At 45.3% G+C, this 18,833-nt stretch overlaps 1 protein-coding gene across 3 annotated transcripts in view; it reads left to right on the top strand.

The window, feature by feature from the left end:
* LOC128460257 (pleckstrin homology domain-containing family G member 1) overlaps positions 1-12,461 on the top strand; it is a 40,095-nt gene extending 27,634 nt beyond the window's left edge. For all 3 annotated transcript variants that reach the window (XM_053445353.1, XM_053445354.1, XM_053445352.1), the window contains 13 exons: positions 1,415-1,461; positions 3,171-3,321; positions 3,716-3,847; positions 4,641-4,823; positions 4,928-5,023; positions 5,648-5,734; positions 6,079-6,112; positions 6,217-6,309; positions 6,400-6,461; positions 6,557-6,748; positions 6,853-6,972; positions 7,079-8,915; positions 9,557-12,461. In XM_053445353.1, coding sequence (XP_053301328.1) covers positions 1,415-1,461; positions 3,171-3,321; positions 3,716-3,847; positions 4,641-4,823; positions 4,928-5,023; positions 5,648-5,734; positions 6,079-6,112; positions 6,217-6,309; positions 6,400-6,461; positions 6,557-6,748; positions 6,853-6,972; positions 7,079-8,915; positions 9,557-10,542 — 4,020 coding nt within the window. In that variant the 3' untranslated portion in view covers positions 10,543-12,461. The remainder of the gene's footprint in view (positions 1-1,414; positions 1,462-3,170; positions 3,322-3,715; positions 3,848-4,640; positions 4,824-4,927; positions 5,024-5,647; positions 5,735-6,078; positions 6,113-6,216; positions 6,310-6,399; positions 6,462-6,556; positions 6,749-6,852; positions 6,973-7,078; positions 8,916-9,556) is intronic.
* Positions 12,462-18,833: the final 6,372 nt, after the last annotated feature.

The raw sequence follows: 18,833 nt of genomic DNA, 5'->3' as shown, positions 1-18,833 counted from the left end.
AGGCCTGCTCTTCAATTTAGGACGTTTCTCACGGAGCACCTCAGGCAAAACATAGCATGAGTTTTTCTGTCTGTGTGTGTGTGTGTGTGTGTGTGTGTGTGTGTGTGTGTGTGTCTGTGTGTGTCTACATATAGTCTGTTTGTTTGCATATACATAGGTTGAATGTTTTCTTCGGCATGAATATGGATGTATATTTATCACAGTGAGATAACAGTCACATACATCCACTCCACATTAACTACACTATGCAAACCTGTATGAATGTCCAAAATGTCCTGTACGTGTGTGTACATTATGAACCAGGACAAATGACTGTCGTCTGTCTTGTGTGTTTACAATGTCGCTTCCTGATAGCTGTCCTCATCCTGCGACCCCTCCTCAGTGTTTATGGACACAAATCGAGTTCAATTAGATTTTCACGTTATGCAACCTCGGGGGGGGGGGGCCTCCAAGAGGGCGACATGTGACACAGGGATGGAGGGAAAAGCTTTCGAGAATGAGGGAGAAGGGGCGACTATGGAAGAGAAGAGTCAGTTGCAGAAATACAAATCAAGGAAAACGGTGGATGATAAAGATCATTTTTTGAGCAGAGAGGAAGAACTTCATTCCAGCTTTGATAAGTCAAGCTGCGTCTGATGTGATTTGATGTGAGGCCTCCAAGGTGGAGAGGACCTCAATCAAAGGGGCGGGATTGTAGAATGAGGGGGGGACATTTAATCCGAGCACTGGGACGTGCTGGGATCAACAGAGACTTAAAGGCCAGGATGCAGCCTGATCATAAGCTACACTGGTGATTCTCAATTAGAAGCAGTGAAGGCAGAGAGCGGCTTGTCTGTGGGCAGCGTGCAGAGCAGTAAACACAAAGCCAGTCATCAAACCACTGCAGAGGCATGATAATGAACAATGAAAACAATGGTGATTAATCTTGACCTTTTAAAGGATTGAACCAGTGATTGTTGTTGTTGTTTTGTAACGGCGAAACAGAATATGATCTCAGTCTGAAATTAAACTGCATTTCTACCTCTGTATAGAGTCAATCAGATTTTTACACAATACATAGTCTGTATATAAAGATGGAGGACATGACTGCACCCTGAAAGTGAAGTCAAAGTGTCCTGATCGCCACCTAGAGGCTGGCTGCAGTATAAGCCATAAACCCTGCCTCCTCCATGTAAGTTGATGGGACATGGACCAACTTAAAAAGTCAAAGTGCTTTTTTTTAAGTCATATGAGCAACAGGGCTGGAAAAATGGCATCGTGATTAGCCTCAGCTTTACTTTGTCTTGCCGAGTGTGTTTTAAAAGTCGTAAAAAAAAATTTCCAGTTCCACACACAAAAGCCGACAATTATCACGGCACATTTCTCCTTCCTGATACTGAAATACTCATTTGTCCTTGTTTTTGTGTTTTCGCAGAGTGAAGAATTCCACATTTACACCCAGTACTGCACCAACTATCCACGGTAAGACAGCGGTAAAAGAGTGTGTTTGTGTTTGTCAGTGTGTGTGTGTGTGAGACGGTGTTTATTCAGTCCTCTGCACAAAACCCAGCTTCTCGTGGCCATTGTTCCTTCCTGATCTCACCTCCTCGCACTCGTCTTCCCAGCGTCTCACATGGCCTCATTGTGCGTGTCGATCAATGCGTTACCTTTCTTCCCTCACTGACAGGCTGACGCGCTCTATAGTCGGCAGCTCGGCAGGAGTCAAAGTGTCTACTGGCTGTTGTGCCGCAGGGTCTCTCCTCCTCCCCCCCCCCTCATGCCATTCCTTTATGTGCGGCCTATTGACAGAGTTACGGCTCACGCACTGACAGATGGGGCTGTTAAAGATGTCACCTTATCATAGCTAAACCTGTTAATGTTTTATTCTACTTTGTGTGAGCGCGGCCTCGTGGGACACCTGAATGAACGGCCGAGGAGGAATAATGCAGAGTTTGTTTTTCTCTGTCAGTGTGTCTATTGTGTGTGATTTTTAAAAAGGCTGAAACTTGAGGCTGTTCTCCATGCCAAGATATACAGCACCTATCAAACACACCCTCTCCTCTGGCTTCCATATTTTCTTCAACCGTGCATAAGATAAGAGCCGCGATAAGAAACGCACGTGGGGGAACTATTTACAAGTTAATGATGACTAATGGCGAATGCTGATTGTGTGCGTGTGCACGCGCCTGTGTGTGAGGAGGCCATTGTCAGCTGTTTGAGATAGACCCTCGCCCACATCCACACCACAGCTGGTGACCCCAACCAAGGTCACACACGACACACACACACACACACAACCATAGGGAGACACTCTGCACACCAACGCTGGCAGAGGCTGCAGATGTATCATGGTCATGCTGAGCTCGAAGGTCAGGTTTCCTTCAGAACAATGTGAGGCCTGTGTGGAGCTGCACTGGAATTCTGACATGCAGACATGCACATGCATGCGCACACACACAAACACACACACACACACACACACTGACACAGAAGAGAGCGAACGTTTTTGGGCGACTCAAAACTGTCTTTCTTTGTCTTTTTTCCGCTCTGCATACGTTCGCACACACACACACGCGCAAACACACACACACACACACACACACACACACACACACACACACACACACACACACACACACACACAGCCTCCGTTTGTTAGTGAAAAAGCTTCTTTCTTCACCAATAGGTCAAAACGTGCATTTGTAAATGTGGTTCATTAGAAGTTGTTAAATTCATGGTTTGAGCACCAAAAATTAAATGTTGCTGTCTTAAAACTAAAACAAGACTTGATGATCAATGACTTAATATTATTATCTATTGACTGTCAGTGGAATCATACTGTAAAGTCTAAATTGCTCTGAACTACGTGATTGTCTTATTAACTATGCACACAGCGTATCACAGGTCATCTCAGTGAATAGTCATTTGATGATTTTGCATATAGTTAGAATACAAATAATCAAATGAATCATATTTTAATAATCATCAGACTGCATTAGCTTGACAAGGTGAGCTCAATAAACAGGCAGCCGTGTGCATAATCCCCATCACAGCTTGATATTCCCTTTTATGTTTTATAGTAAAAGTTTCCCCCTTTTATTATTGTCTGTGAGTATACACATTAAAAGTCTCATTAGCCTTTGTTTGCTTCCCCTCGCTGACATCTCCCTCTCCGTGTTCTGCCTCCACAGGTCGGTGGCGGTGCTCACCGAGTGCATGAGGAACAAGGCGTTGGCCAAGTTTCTCCGCGAGCGCCAGGAATCTCTGCGGCACTCCTTGCCCCTGGGCTCCTACCTGCTCAAGCCAGTGCAGAGGATCCTCAAGTACCACCTACTGCTGCACGTATGTCAGCCTGTTGTCTCTGCTGCCTGTCTCCAGTCTCCGTCTCTCTCTCTCCAAAAACACAGTCTCACAAAAACAATTACTCATAACCCGCAGAAATGCAGGTGCAGGCCCCCACTTGCACAGAGAGGACACTAATGTTTTTATGTATTATAATGCTAATGGATTTGTGAGTCTCCAGCTCGGCTACACTGGAGAGGCCAAATGTTTCGACATATGCTGCTCTCAGTGGGTTCCTGTGTATGTGCTTGCATTACGGTGCATGCATTATTGTTTCTCTGTGCAGAAAAACACACACATGGGTGTATGTACTGCAAGTGTTCATGTGTGAACGTACGTGCACGTGTCAAAGTGCTAACTCCCAGCGATGTGTGTGTGTGTGTTGCCTGTGCAGGAGATAGCCAACCACATGGAGAAGGACACAGAGACCTACGAGGTTGTGCAGGAAGCCATTGACACCATGCAGCGAGTGGCCTGGCACATCAACGACATGAAGAGGAAGCACGAGCACGCCGTCAGGTTGCAGGTACGACAAACACGTACACACAGGACAAAACCACACACGCCTGCCTTGTCTCTCATTATTCCTATATGGCTGAAACAGACACTGGAGTTTTCCGTTTTTTTGTTTTTTTTCCAGGAGCCATTTCTTTTATTGTTGCACGGGACAGTTATGTGATCTCTGGGTTTGAATCGGCCAAAGCTCTGATCCTCCCCATGTCTTATGAAAGTCACTGCGTTTTTCCACTGGGCTAATCGTGGCCTTGCATAAGGGGGGGGGGGGGGGGGGGGGGAGACACATAAAAGGGAAGCTTGATTCTTTTATCAGCTGGAAGCCAGAATGCAGAGATGAATGCAGGAATGTGTGCGTGGTAGGGTTCAGTGTCTGGATACAAGTGATAGATATTGATAGAAAATTTTACTTTTTGTCATTTTTAAGTCTTTATCGTTATTTTACTTCTATTAAAGATTGTTTATATTTCTCCCTTCTTACTTTATTAAAATACCTTTTTATAACGGCGTTTCTGTGATTTATTTATTATTTTAATTTGTGATTTATTTACAAATCTTAACACACTTGGACCCACTTCTTCTGCATCTTTGTCTTTCAATGTCTCATTTTCATATTTCTTTTTTTACTGCACCAAATCCCTTAATCTTACTTTTTATATACTGTAGGTCAAACGTTAATTTTTCCGACTATTTTTCGGACTTTTCAGATATTTTTATCTCTTCCATTCTTTACAGCTATTGTGCAATTGCTTTTCCTGTTTGTTATAGAATAAACAAAATTATTCAACTCTTTGTGCTCGCCACAGGAAATCCAGAGCCAGCTGACCAACTGGAAGGGCCCCGATCTGATCGGCTACGGAGAGCTGGTTCTCGAAGGAACGTTTCGTCTGCAGCGAGCCAAGAACGAGAGAACGCTCTTCCTGTTCGACAAGCTGCTGCTGATCACCAAGAAGCGAGAAGAAAGCTTCACGTACAAGGCTCACATCCTGGTCAGTCATGAAACACTACATGTCCCAAAGAGACGCTAAACACAAAAAAACTTCTGGGCGCACCGACAGTATTTTTTACGTTACGTGCCATTTCTGCTTTGAAGTGTTGCAACCTGATGCTGGTGGAAATCATTCCAAAAGAACCACTGAGCTTCAGTGTGTTCCACTACAAGAATCCCAAACTGCAGCATACAGTCCAGGTAGGAAAACACATTCATCACAAAAAACACTTTAGATGTTCTCAGACATGAACTCCGGATAGTGTTCGCAGAATGGGGTCCGGGCTTTCTCCAGAGAAAGTGTCCTGCAGAGGATCTACTGCTGTTTTTCTCTCATCGGCTCATTCGGACAGTTTCCAGAGTTTTCCCGAGGGGGCTGACCTGGGAATGCACACATGCACATTTGCAATTCACACATCAAGCCGCCCCGCAGAATGTCAGGAGACTATCTGGAGTTCAAGTGCATGTCTGAGAGCCGCTTTTGTGAGCGTTAATTACACGTTTAAAACTGTAGCCACCAGCGACTTTGTGCAAGAGCGCGTTCAGAAAGTGTGACGGTAATTTGCAGGTGTTAGATTATTTTGTCGAGAGTCCCGGCTCCTAGTCGCCGAGCTGCTCAGACACGTCGAGTATTCCGAGGCTAATGGTAGCCATTGTTGTTGCCCAGCCGCTGTGGGCAAGCGTTGAAAAAGAAAAGATAATGTGTGTGTGTGATGCAAGAAAGAGCTGTTCCAAAATATTTAAGGGCTTATCCCAACCTTCTCTCACCTGCTTTTTAAAGTGCACGTCTGATATTATCTTCCCTGTGATGTTTGACGCCCTCAGGCCAGATCTCAACAAGACAAGCGCATGTGGATCTTACACCTGAAGAGACTCATACTTGAAAACCATCCTGCCAAAATCCCTGCGAAGGTACGAAGCACCTCTTCTCCTGACAGCTCTCTCTTTGTTCGCTGGCGGCGTAAACAGACTTTGAGTGGGGTGTGTTGAAAACGTCACTCCCTCTCGCCCACTTCTCCCTTTTCCATCTTTCCTAACCTCTGCTTTTTTTTTCAGTTCTCTTTTCATGTGCTCTGATTTCTTTCACTCATTTACTTGTCACATCTCTCATCTGTGGAAACTGAGGATTTCTTTCCCATGCTGAAAGTCACTGAGAAACATCTAAATCTGTGTTGTGGCGCCACCTAGTGTCAGATCATATGTTTGTCCCTAATTTGACCTGTTGAACTCAACCTCATTTAAATCTTCTGTTCTAGGCCAAGCAAGCCATTTTGGAAATGGATGCAATGCGTAAGTGCCAGTTAATTAAATTTACGTTCATAAAACACATTATATAATATTGTAATACAACATTATTTACTATTTGTGTGACATCTTTTCCTTCTTCTCTCCAGATCATCCCGGGTTTCATTACAGCCCTGACGGTGACAAGAAGGATTCCCCTCAAACCAAGGAGGGTCCCACTCCCCGAAGAGGACGCAGGAAAGGTGAGAACTTTACAGAGTTTTAGAAAGCACACACTTTGCATTATTCAACTGCAAGAATTCAAAACTTTAAATGTATTTGTCTGTGTCCAGAACCTCTGTCCAAATTACTGAAGAATGCCAAGCAGAACGCTGCAAACACAGACGGTGAAAAGGTGAGTGACAACTGGAGATGATGGACATTTCAAGGTTTAAGGAGCGTGAATACAAACAATCGTGCTCAAACTCCTGTGACGGGTCTCCTCTTCAGAGAACCAGTCTGGGTGCCACCCTGCTCTCCCCGGTGTCCCAGCTGGCTCTGGGCACAATCGGTCGCAGCCGCAGCCTCATCAACCAATCGCAAGAATCCCTGGATCCCGGCGATCACTACGACCACAGTGACCGAGAGGAAGGGGAGGAGCCACATCCGCAGGACGCTGACGACGAGGACGACAGTGGCCTGGTGAGTTCAACGTTGCAAAAAAAATGAATTATATGCATTACATTTTTGCATCAATTTGTACGTTTCCTCGTTCAATGTTGTTAATGGTGAAACTGTGCATTCAGGGAGGTGGAAAGAGGCTGAGAGTCCCCGGCAAAAGCAGCAAGAAGAGGCTGAACCCTCAGGCATCTGTCGACAGTATAGAACAGTGGAAAACCTTCAACATGAGCCCTACAGACTTACAGGTACTAACCACAAATTAACCATGTTAAATGAAACTACTGCCATGTGGAGGATTTTTAAATTCCTCAACCTCATTGACAACAACTTCTTGTATCTTCTGTTCTTCAGAGAGCAAGAGAATCACTGGTGAGGGAGGGGAGTCACCACCCACCTCTCCTCAGGACGCCCCGGGTCACAGAGGAACCCCCGGACTCCCCCGTTCCCTCTGTCGTGGTCACAGAAAGTGATAACTCAGTGAGGAACATCTGGGCCGACCATCGAGCTCGCCGGGCCATGTTCCCCACCCGCCAGAGAACCATGCAGCCTGATGACGAGGATGAGGACATTTACCAGATGTTTGTTCCCACCGAGCCCAGTGCACCAGAACCGGAGGCGCCCTCGGAGAGGACCGACGCCACCTCGTCGCCCAGGACAGCTCGTCCCTGCAGCTGGCACGTCGAGCAGGTGCCCGCGGTCCACGTCGACCCTCCGCCCAATGGGAGCAGAGTCCTGCGGAGGGCCAGCAGCGCGGGGGAGAAGGCTACGGAAGCCCGACCGAGCCCTGATGACGACCAGGCCGGTCACAGCAACCTGGACGTAATCCACACTGAATCTTCAAGCAATGATATCTCTGGATCATCCTCAGCCGAGCAGCTGACAATAGACGATATTGAAAATGTCTATGACAACATCAGCTACGAGGATCTGAAGAGCATGGGCCTGGTCAGGAGAGACCCAGAGGAAAGTCAGTCATGGAAGGAGACGTCCACAGGTGCAAAGAGTCCCCAGGGCCCGGCTGCGAGGCCAGTAAGTGACGTTTCAGGGATCACAGCGCCTGTGATTGAACCAGACAGTTCTTCAGAGAGCAACCGGTCCTCCATGCAGGAGGGGAGGCCGTCAGGGACATGTGAGCTCAAGATAGTGGAGGAGAACATCTACGACACCATCTGTTTCAGGGAACCGCCGTCATCTGAGCTAAGGGGAATGAAGGAAGGCACTAAACTCCAACAGGAGAGGGACAGTCTGCTGGCCTCTGAACAGGACCTGACGGAAAGTCTCAGAGGGTTTGTGTCCGAGGAGAGCCTCCACTTTGGAGAGGATGAAGGACCAGACGCCCCCCATCCTGTACCGGGTTCATCCGAGCCAGATTATTCCTCCTCGTCTGCGTCGGAGACCTTCTCCCAGCGCTCACAGAAAGGGGATAAGATGTCCGAGCGGGTCGACGAGATCTGGAACGACTTAGAGAACTACATCAAGAACAATGAAAAGAAGGCTGATCGGCTTCCTGCTGCCTTCCCAGTTAGCTCCAGCGAATCTCCCACTAAAGCTCCGTCAGTGAAAAGCAGCCCGAAAAAGAAGCACCCTGTAATTAGTGTCCAGGCAGCCAGCCCACCAACCAAGAGTCCCCCCACACATCAGTCTAAACCCCCACCCATCACCTCCACACCATCATTCACCATTCCAGTCATCAACCTCCCCGATCTTCAAAGTGAAGCTACAACCGAGGAAAAACACCACAGCCCTGGTCCCGACCCCTTCCCTGTGACCCCAGAGCCCCCCCCAGGCTCGGTGAAGAGCATCCGTAACCGACTGGCTCGCCTCAGCAGCGGCAGCTTCCGCCTGGAGGACGACGACCTGGTGGAGCTCCCTCAGCGCAGCGCTCCTCAGAGGGAGAACCCTCTCAAGGACCTCCACAGTTTGTTCCCAGGGGAGCTGACGGGTCTGGACCACCCCCTGGCCTCCTCCTCGCTCCTGCTGGGCGAGTCCGTTGACTCCGCCCAGGAATCAAAGAACAAGGTGTTCCTGATGGCGCGGCAGTACAGCCAGAAGATCAAGAAGGCCAATCAGCTGCTGCGCATGAGGAGCATGGACCCTGGAGACGCCTGTGGTCGGTCCAGAGCTGAGAAGAAGCAGAAGGACCTGGCAGCAATATTAGAGGAGAAGAAACAAGGGGGCGCAGCCATAGGTACATTTAGACAACTAGTATTACTAGACACAACTCAGATTTATTGATCTGACCAACCCTCTATGATGGAAGTGCTCTCCTTTCTATCTTGATACCTCCAAACTTCAGGGAAATTATTGGATATTGTTATTTTTTAAAGTATCTTTATGCCTGAACTAATTTGAGATTCTTCAGTGTTTTCACCATCTTTATTCAAATTGTTCTTTGAATAAAGATGGTGGAAACAGTCTTCACCTGAGTGGAGAGGCATCAACACATTTTATAATTAAATCACGAAGGGAACTATATTTAACCTGGATTAGTCATAACTGCCTGATGCCTGATAATAAGATCAGTGGCACTGCAAATACTGAACTAGCAGATTACAATCTTGCATCAGGACTGTGTGATATTTGAATTGGTTTATTGGGTTTCCCTTATTAGACTAAACCTGGATTTCTTATATTCAAAGAAGCTATAATCAAATATTTATATGACTGTGTGATGCTGGATTTGTAAATTAGCAACCATATGCTGAGGTGTTACTAAGTCAGTGTTGTGTTCACAGCTTGTTTCTGCTCCCCCCCCCCAAAATGGCAACAAAACAAAACCTGCCGGTTTAAGAAACACACACTTACGCTTTTTCTGTTTTCTATCTTCAGGTGCAAGGATAGCAGAGTACTCGCAGCTCTACGACCAGGTAATGTTCAAGGATCCTCCAAGTCCTTCTGGACAGACCTCCACTCACCACCCCCATCCAGGGCTGTCGTCCTCCCCATCCATGCCCGAGACCTCCCTGGAGTCCGACTGGCTCCACTCCACATACAGCAACGGAGAGCTGGCCAGCTTTGTCTCCTCGGAGGGCGAGGTGGGGGACGCTCGAGCCTCTTCCACCCCACAGCGCAGACTGACCTCCGCCTGCTCCATCCCCTCACTCAAGACTCTCCCTCCCACACCAACCACCCCACCTTCCCAGAGGTGGAGTTCGTGCATGTCGCCACCGAGCGAGAAGGAGGAGCACGTGTACAGTTCCATTAAGAGACATCCGTCCTTTAATGCACCGTCTTTACCCTCTTCGAAGCCTTCCTCACCTGCTCACTGTCAGTCGGCCTGCTCGCTCAGTAGCCAGGAGCAGGAGAAGAACGACCAGTCTGGACTCGTATGTAACAGACCCACTGTGGCTCGATCCACAGACCGACTCCATGGCCCGAGTCTGGGCCGGGCTGGCCGCCAGAGCAGCCTCCCAGAGTGGTCCACCCAGGGCCAGTCGGACCTCACCTTACATGACGGCCAGCAGGTGGTCGTCTTGAACCGGGCGTCCGCGCTGAGCATACTCACCGCCACCCAGAACTACCTGGAGAACTTCAAGGACAATGGGGAAGACGACGACGACTACGTGGAGATCCGCTCGGAGGACGAGGGCGAGCAGGAGCACGGCAGCTCGGCCGCTCTCTCCAATCAGAGTCGTGGCCTGGCGCAGTCCCAGAGTCTGCCGTGCACGCCGGTGCGCTCCTGCGACCTGCTGAGGTCTCTGGACCGTGAGCAGCTGGAGAAATACCTGTGGAGCGAGCCGCAGCAGAACCAACCCAACATCGTGCAGTCCCTGAGGGAGAAGTTCCGCTGTCTGAGCTCCAGTAGTTTTGCCTGAAGCTACAAACTTACTAAAGCCAAATCTATATATCAACATACAGCATATAGAAACAAAAAAGGGGGCGCTGCTGCTTTGCATTGAAGGCCCTGTGTAATCTAACATCATAGTCACAAACAAATACACTTTAAAAAACAAATGTCTAGATAAGAAGCGATTTTATCCATGTTTGTACCAAACATCTGTGAATACCTATACTCATACAGGGCTTCAAAGTAAAAGACATCATTAAGGCCACATCAGAGCATGCATGAGAGCCGCCTTAGCACTTCCACCTTAAAACAGTCGTCTCCTGTATGTTTCAAAGAGCAGTGATCTGGTGGGGATGAGTTATAAAGACACAACCAAGGGATTGTACAGGCATTCAGTACAACTGGACGGGTTCTTACTGTTTTTAGAGACTCTTAGAGGAAACTGGAGTCATATTCTGCAGGAAAAAACTGTTGTACAGATACAGGAAGTCAGGACATCTGTTTCCACACGTAGAAGACTGGATCTTTACTGCGCCCAACATCTCAAAAGGAGTAGAAGCATCAGAAATTAGTTTTCTGCGGATATTTGACTCCCCGCGTGAGGAGTCCCTTGTCAATTTACTCTTAAGTTTATTTTAACTGCCTTTACTAGTTCGACATCTAGAGGAGAGATGGATCTCGGCAGCGTCTAGTGTTTAATTGGAACGTGGTTACACTACCAGACGGTTCCGAACAAGCTGCTTTACATTTGCTCCTCGGGCTAGTTTGTCACGTTTAACAGCTTTTTAGCAACAAATCGATGCAGCTGTAAAGAAAACCCATTGGCTATCACAAGATCCAATAAGTTAAGTATAACTAGCCTTAGATCAATAAGTCTATTTGAGCTCATTTCACTCTACCTACCTGTGTCATCAATAGGGTATCGTGCTTTAAAATCAGGAGATGTCGATATTTTAGATCAGCGATAAGAAATCGTAGGACTCCATATTTATTCTGAACAAAACTCATAGATGTTTTTATGTTTAATCGTCACTGGGGGGCGTCATCATGTCTCAACATATGGTTGATGTTTGTTTTTATAAATCATGCTTATTTTCACATTTATTTTCAGGCAGGACCACGAAGGAGAACATTATAAGGGTGTTTGTTCAAGAATAAAGAACTACAGTACTGTATTGGGTGTATCTTTTTCAAATGGGTAGTCAACTCTTTGTTTACGCTAGGGGGCACCCCCTACTGTCACACTACTGATACTGCAGCCACTCAGTGAGCTAGTCGGCAGCCGGGTTCACGCAACACAATCGTTTTCTCTCCCCTCAAAAATGTTTCTTCTTCACAAATGTCACTCAATGTGGCCCGTTTCATTTTGAAAGCATCACGATGTCACCGCCCTTTACCACAATTACTTCAAACCACAGAAAAGTTGTAAATTAAAGTGAAATATATTTATTATAAAAGACAGTTTTATGGTCATTTATGGGCACTCACAAAATTAGAATCGGATACTGTGAATATTTTCAGAAATGGATATTTAACTTTCTACCACGCACTGCTTAATTACAAGTTCAAAATCCCCCACACACACACACACACACACAATTCCCGTGGAAAGTTACTGTTCATATCAGGAAAAGTGCAGCAAACAGGTTAGGAATATGAAGAATGATTTTAGTTTTTTCTCTCTTTTTGTACATTTTTGTCCTCTGTCACTGGTGGGGATGGTCAGTTGTCATTGACTCTTTTTTGCACTTTTCTGTCTTTTTTTATTTGTTTTATTTGTAAACACTTTGTAAAGATGTACATTTTAGGAAAGTTATTCTTGTATGGCATAGGTATGCTTTATAATGCTTTAATGTTTAAGTTAAATGTACTGTATTTTTTTAACTGCCTAGTTGTCATTGCTCAACACAACAATGTATTGGAGGTAATAAACTCAAATTAAACGTATATTTGTGTTGCTGGTGGTTTTTACTCAATGAACATGTCATCACACTGAAAATGGGGAAAAGCAGCACATTATGAACTGTGAACTATTCCAAAGAAGAACTGAGACAGAGTACAAACATACCAACCTGAAAAGTATAGTTGTAGAGTTGTGATAAGTATTTTATTAGATTACCATTTTAGACTAGATCAAATTCTCATAATTCATATAAAAATACATCAGTTTATATAATTTCGAAAATAATGCAGAAACCATCAGGTTTCAACATATTGCTTGGTGTCTGTGACTTATTTTTGCTCGATATATATTAAGATAGATTAATTTACTGTCATTTCAAAGAGAACAATGAAACAAGACCGTTAGTTTCCGACACTCGCAGCTGGAATGCTATCAACGCAGGTTATTCGGGTGTGATGTCATTCCAAGGGCCTAATGGAACGTTGCATAACATCTGTGATGTCTTTGAACACAATTCTACACAGATGTCTCAGCTTATACTGGGAAGCTCCACTCATTTACGTCCAATAAGCTGCAATACCAACTGGATGTTTCCTGTACTGATCTACTGCACTTGTGCACTGATGAGCTGAGCTCCCAGTCACTCCAGTAACACAGTTCCAGTTTACTCAAGTGAATGTAAGTCCCCTCTCTTTAAGGCCAAACACATAGTTACCCACAGTACATTGTCACAGTGATATCCGTGGTTCCCTGGTGAATTTTAATCACTTGATCTCACACCATCATGTCAAAATATCAGCTCTTCTAATATCCTAGTCTTTGCCAACGTACCTGCCAAACTACGTCTCGATCGACCTCTAATACTCTATGTCCTCGGTTCCCAAACTGGGGTACATGTACCCCAAGGGGTACGCGAAGTGGTTCAGGGGGTACGTGGGGAGAACATTTTATCTGCGTTTTCAAAGTGAAAAAGCCCATTACATTTTCAAACTGAGCTATAAATAATCGCGCAATATTAAATAGTCTGAATAGCCAACTCGCATTGCCAAAAATACCCATATTCAGCAAAATAATTACACTGTCAAAAAAAGTTACAGGTAGGTTAGTGACCGTTACTCAAAACTAGGGATGGGCATAATTAATCGACAATCGATTAATTGATCCTTAAGAATTTCGTAGATGACATTATTTTGTCATCTACGATTATTATAAGTCCTGAAATCCCTGACAATTTCAAAGTTTCAAGTGTTATAGGCTGTATACGTGCGTCGGGGGGGGTACGTAGCTGGAGATTGAATGTCTGAAGGGGTACGAGACTGTAAAAAGTTTGGGAACCACTGCTCTATGTGTTTTGTGCTTATTAGCAAATTCTAGTGCGCTAACATGCAAACTAAGTAGATGAATGTGGTGTGTATTATAATTGCTACGAGGGGAAAGTCTATGACTGAAGAATGCTGACTACAGCAGTGAAAAATAATAGCTTATGGAGTATTAATAATGTGTGTGCACTGGTAGACACACACAAACAAACAGCAGCAGGCATGTGTGAATGTGTGCACACGTTTGTGTGGACGTGTGGAGAGACAGCTAAAACAGAAGAAGAGATAACAGGGATGCCAAGACATTGAAGATGACAGAAGGGAAACATCATTACTCACAGTGAACAACGAAGGTTCCTCCTCCTTTTTCCTTGTCTACTGGCCACACTCCTCACTAATAAGCAGAGAGACAACATTATGCAATTATGGGAGGGATCAACCTGACCTGATGAGACACGACAAAGACAACACAAGCATATGTATGTACGAGTGTTTACTAAAGCACAACAGGCCTTAGATGTTGTTTACTCAATGGACTTTTAGCTTCTACGGGGAGATTGTATTGTTCTTCTTACAAATTCAGTTATCCACACTCAGGGGTGGACTGGGACAAAAATTCAGCCCTGGTATTGTCTGTCCAGACCAGCCCACTACATTATCAACGGACACCACATAGAAGTCCACAAATCTCGCGGCGTCTTCTCTCATGCATACTACTGTTACCACCTATCGCAAAGATGGCAACAAGAAGGGAAGCCACACACAAACCTCTCAAGCCAAAAGTAAATGTATTTAACTCCAAATCAAGATAGCTCTAACTACGTAGTGGGATGTGTCAAATATGTTACGCGTCAGTGGTGTTAACGGTGTTTGGATGTGTGAAAATAAGGTGTGATGTATGTTGTAAGGTGCAGAAGCAAAGAAAAACAAAGGCTGAGGGCCCCATGCCCCTGGAAGCAGCCTTTAGATCTGCAGCTGAAGCCCAGCCCAAAAGGGCAGGCCCAGGGTGACGCCCCTGCCAGCTCTACCTGTGTCTGGAAAACAACTCCTCAGGCTCTCACATGTCAAGTGGTCAACCTGAGAAGGACATGGATACATTATAATGTCTCTAATCATCACAAATTAAGTATGATTTCATAAAACATAAAAAAATGATAAACTCACCAGACTAGAGGAGACTCAACAGACAAACTTTGGTACAGTGAAGGCAGAGAGTGGAGGCAGACAGAGAGCAAGTCCTCGAACATGGACAGAGGGGGAACAACTCCTCAGGCTCTCACATGTCAAGTGGTCAACCGGAGAAGGACATGGATACATTCTAATGTCTGAAAAATAAAGAAAATGTTTTCCTCTGTCCTGCACCTAGAGTTGATAACTTTTGGATGTGTGTTTCTTTTAAAACCTTTTGAAAATTATTATAATTATGAAGTATGAATTTATACATTAAAAAATACATGATAAACTTACCAAATTCTAACAGTGGTCCCAAATGTCCACATATAAAAGAGGGAGAACGACTCCTCAAATATATCACAACAACCTGTAATGGAGAATAATTGATCATTTAGTGTACATGATCACATCATTAAGGATCAACACATAAGCACAATAAAACTTGTGTGATAATAACAATAATATTAAATATTTCTCACCTTATCAGTGGAACATTTACACACAAATTATACCTAATTAAATAGTTATCACCTCAGTAAACAATAAATGAATTGAAAGATTACAATAAATTCAATGGCAAATATTTCAAATTAAACTAATTATTCCCTATAGGTTTACTTGTATTCTGTTTTCAATACAGCTTAATTCTGCATCTCTATTTACAGCTCAGCTATGGCAACAGTAAACGACGTTAGCAGCTCTTAGCTAGCTTAGCTAAATCATCTGAACAATAATAACCCATAATATCACAATTCGGCAAATTAAAACAAAATCAAAAACGTTTTCTACTTTGTTTTGGACATGTCTAAAAAATGTAGCCTAGCCAGCGCCAGGCCAACGTTACTTAACATGTCTGCCTCCACTCGCTCATCATTGTCGAGTCCTCCTCGCTCGTCTCCCGGCGCACCTGCTGCTGCTGGGATGGTGAACCCGGCACCAAACAGGTCCGTCAGTTTGCCACATTGAGCAGCCTCCACCTCCAGACACTTCAGCTTTTTTTCCCGATGCTTCTCAGCGCCACCCGGGCGTTTTTTACTCTTAATATCCATTTTAAGTTTCTGTCTCAGCAGCAGCCCGTCCCGCGACTCCCCGCGCCAATGCCATGAGGTCCCGCCCCACCCTGGTTTGTGTTGTGATTGACAGCACTGTCAGGGCTCTCTGAGCCTGTCAGCCCATGACTGATTGACAATGACAAAAAATAGACCAATAATATGTGTAAATACTGGCAACACACTGCTAGCCCTCTGTAGCCAATTGGCCGGCCCAATTGGAGGGAATTTAGAGAGGAAGAAGAGAAAAAAAACAAAACAAAAAAAACCAGAGCGGACCAGACCGGCCCACATTGGGTCAACGGCCCACCGGGACGATGCCCGGTATGCCAGATGGCCAGTCCACCCCTGGACGCATCCCATAATGAGCAGTTGTGAGGGGGCACAGGATTAATGACAGCGGGGCTCCCTGTGAGGCTGAGGGTCATTAGTCCCACCCAGGGGCGTCGTTAGGCCACATTTTAGGGGGGCTGAAGCCCCCCTAAAATGTGAAGCCCCCCTAAAATGTGCTTCAGCCCCCCAAAATAATTATTGTGATTTTTTTTTTTTTTTAATTAAACTATTGTTTTACACATGGACAAGTTATTTATAACTCTAACATGCTACATGTCATTTTAAATTGACTTCAGGGCCATGAACATGTCTTCTGATCTGATATTGACCTCAAACATGAATAAATTGAAAAAAATGTGTATATATACAGTAAATATATAAATGATAATGACTTGTGTGTGTGTGTGTGCGTGCGTGTGTGTGTATGCGTGTGTGTACGTGTATGTGTGTGTGTGTGCATGTGTGTGTGTGCGTGAGTGTGTGTGCGTGTCAGATGTGCGTGGTCAGTGTGATGGGTGGGCCCTCAGATGAGATGATAGTATTATTATTGTATTGTTGTCATAATTAATATATAGATTTGACCAAATGTAAAAAAGTTAAGAAACATTGTTTGTCTATGCTCTGCTGTGTTCATATGAATAGTAGCAAACTAAATGAATCACACTGATTTGTTTCACTCCAACACTGTGTTAATTGATCAATGAATCCTGTGTGTATATTCAGAAAGACAGAGGTAGATGTTACTATACTAGTTATTTTTATTCAAAAAGTTTAACATATTTACAACACATCATTAGATCATTTCAAATATGTACAAAGGGGGACAGGGGAGGGGTTTGTTTTGAGGAGTAGAAAAAGGGTGAGGGCGGGGGCTTCTCCACCTCTTCTCTCTCCTCCAGCTCATCTCGGCCTCCTCCTTTCTGTAGCTCAGTCCCATAGTTGGAGTTTTCTCCTGCTGCAGTTTCGTTTCCTTTCGGCCGTGAAGCAAGCACCTTCTCTTTCTCCTTCTCCATGTTGACCTCCACCTCACTGCTCACTTGTGCAGACTTGCTTCCAGAATTTTAGCCTTGGCCTGACAGTCAGTGAGCTCGGCCAAGCAGTCAACATAGGCCCTGAGGCGAGCATGCCCTTTCTCTACCTCCTTCGTTATGACAACATCTTTGTCTTTCAGCTGGTTTTCCAGCTGCTCCACCTTCTCCGTCAGGGCCTGGATCTCATTCTCCTTCTCCGTCTCCATCTCCCTCTCGGTCTCAGTCTCAATCTTAATCTCCCTCTCCTTCTCCTTCTCCTTCTCCTTCTCCTTCTCCGTCTCCTTCTCCTTCTCCTCCTCCTTCTTTATGATATCATCTCTGTCTTTAAGATGGTTTTCCAGCCGCCACACCTCCTCCTTAAGAATCAAAATGTTCCTGTTGGCTCGGAGGATTTCGACATTGTAGATCGTCACAAGTTTCTCCTTCTCCTTGTCCTTCTCCTTGTCCTTGTACTTCTCCTTCTCTTTCTCCTTCTCCTTCTCCTTCTCCTTCTCTTTCTCCTTCTCTTTCTCTTTCTCCTTCTCCTTCTCTTTCTCCTTCTCCTTCTCTTTCTCCTTCTCCTTCTCTTTCTCCTTCTCTTTCTCCTTCTCCTTCTCCTTCTCCTTCTCCACCTCCACCTCACTGCTACATCCTGTATCAGGCTGGGGTGGCTCCTGGTGCAGCCCTGCTTCCATCAGCTTAACCTTGGCCTGACAGTCAGTTAGCTCAGCAAGGCAGTCGAGATAGGCCCTGAGGCGAGCGCGCCGTTTCTTCACCTCCTTCGCTATGACAACATCTTTCTCTTTCAGCTGGTTTTCCAGCTGCTCCACCTTCTCCGTCAGGGCCTGGATCTCATTCTCCTTCTCGGTCTCGGTCTCAATCTCCTTCCTCTTCTCCTTCTCCTTCTCCTTCTCTTTCTCCTTCTCTTTCTCCTTCTCTTTCTCCTTCTCCTTCTCCACCGCCATCTTTATGAACTCATCTCTGTCTTGAAGCTGGTCTTGCAGCTGCCACACCTCCTCCTTAAGAGCATTAATCCTCCTGTAGGCTGTGAGGAGTTCGTCATTGAGGATCTTCAGAATATCTGGTTTCTCCATGGTTCACCACAGAGAGTAGATGTATCTTTTGAAGAAGCTGTTGGATGAGTTGATGCACTGTTTTCCGAAGAAGTTTCTGCTCTTGTCTGGAACTTGAAGTCAAAAGGCTTTATGTCTGCAGGTGACAGGATGAAATAGTGTGTAAGATTTAGGTGAATTTGATCAATCAAACATTCAATATAAAACAATTGACACAGATAGAGAGACACACGCAGAGAGAATGAGAGAGAGAGAGAGAGACAGACTGGCTGGTTTAAGCGAGAGATTGAGATGAGAGAGAGAGCGAGAGAGAGAGAGAGAGAGAGAGAGAGAGAGAGAGAGAGAGAGAGAGAGAGAGAGAGAGAGAGAGAGAGAGAGAGAGAGAGAGAAAGAGAGAGAGGAGAGAGACTCCCCTCCTGCTACGTGTGTATCTGGTTGCCATGGAAACTCAACTGAATG

Source organism: Pleuronectes platessa, chromosome 17, assembly GCF_947347685.1.
Source record: "Pleuronectes platessa chromosome 17, fPlePla1.1, whole genome shotgun sequence".
Taxonomy (NCBI): Eukaryota; Metazoa; Chordata; class Actinopteri; order Pleuronectiformes; family Pleuronectidae; genus Pleuronectes; species Pleuronectes platessa.
Note: the sequence above shows the minus strand (reverse complement) of the source record. Positions and strands in the feature narration are given on the sequence as shown.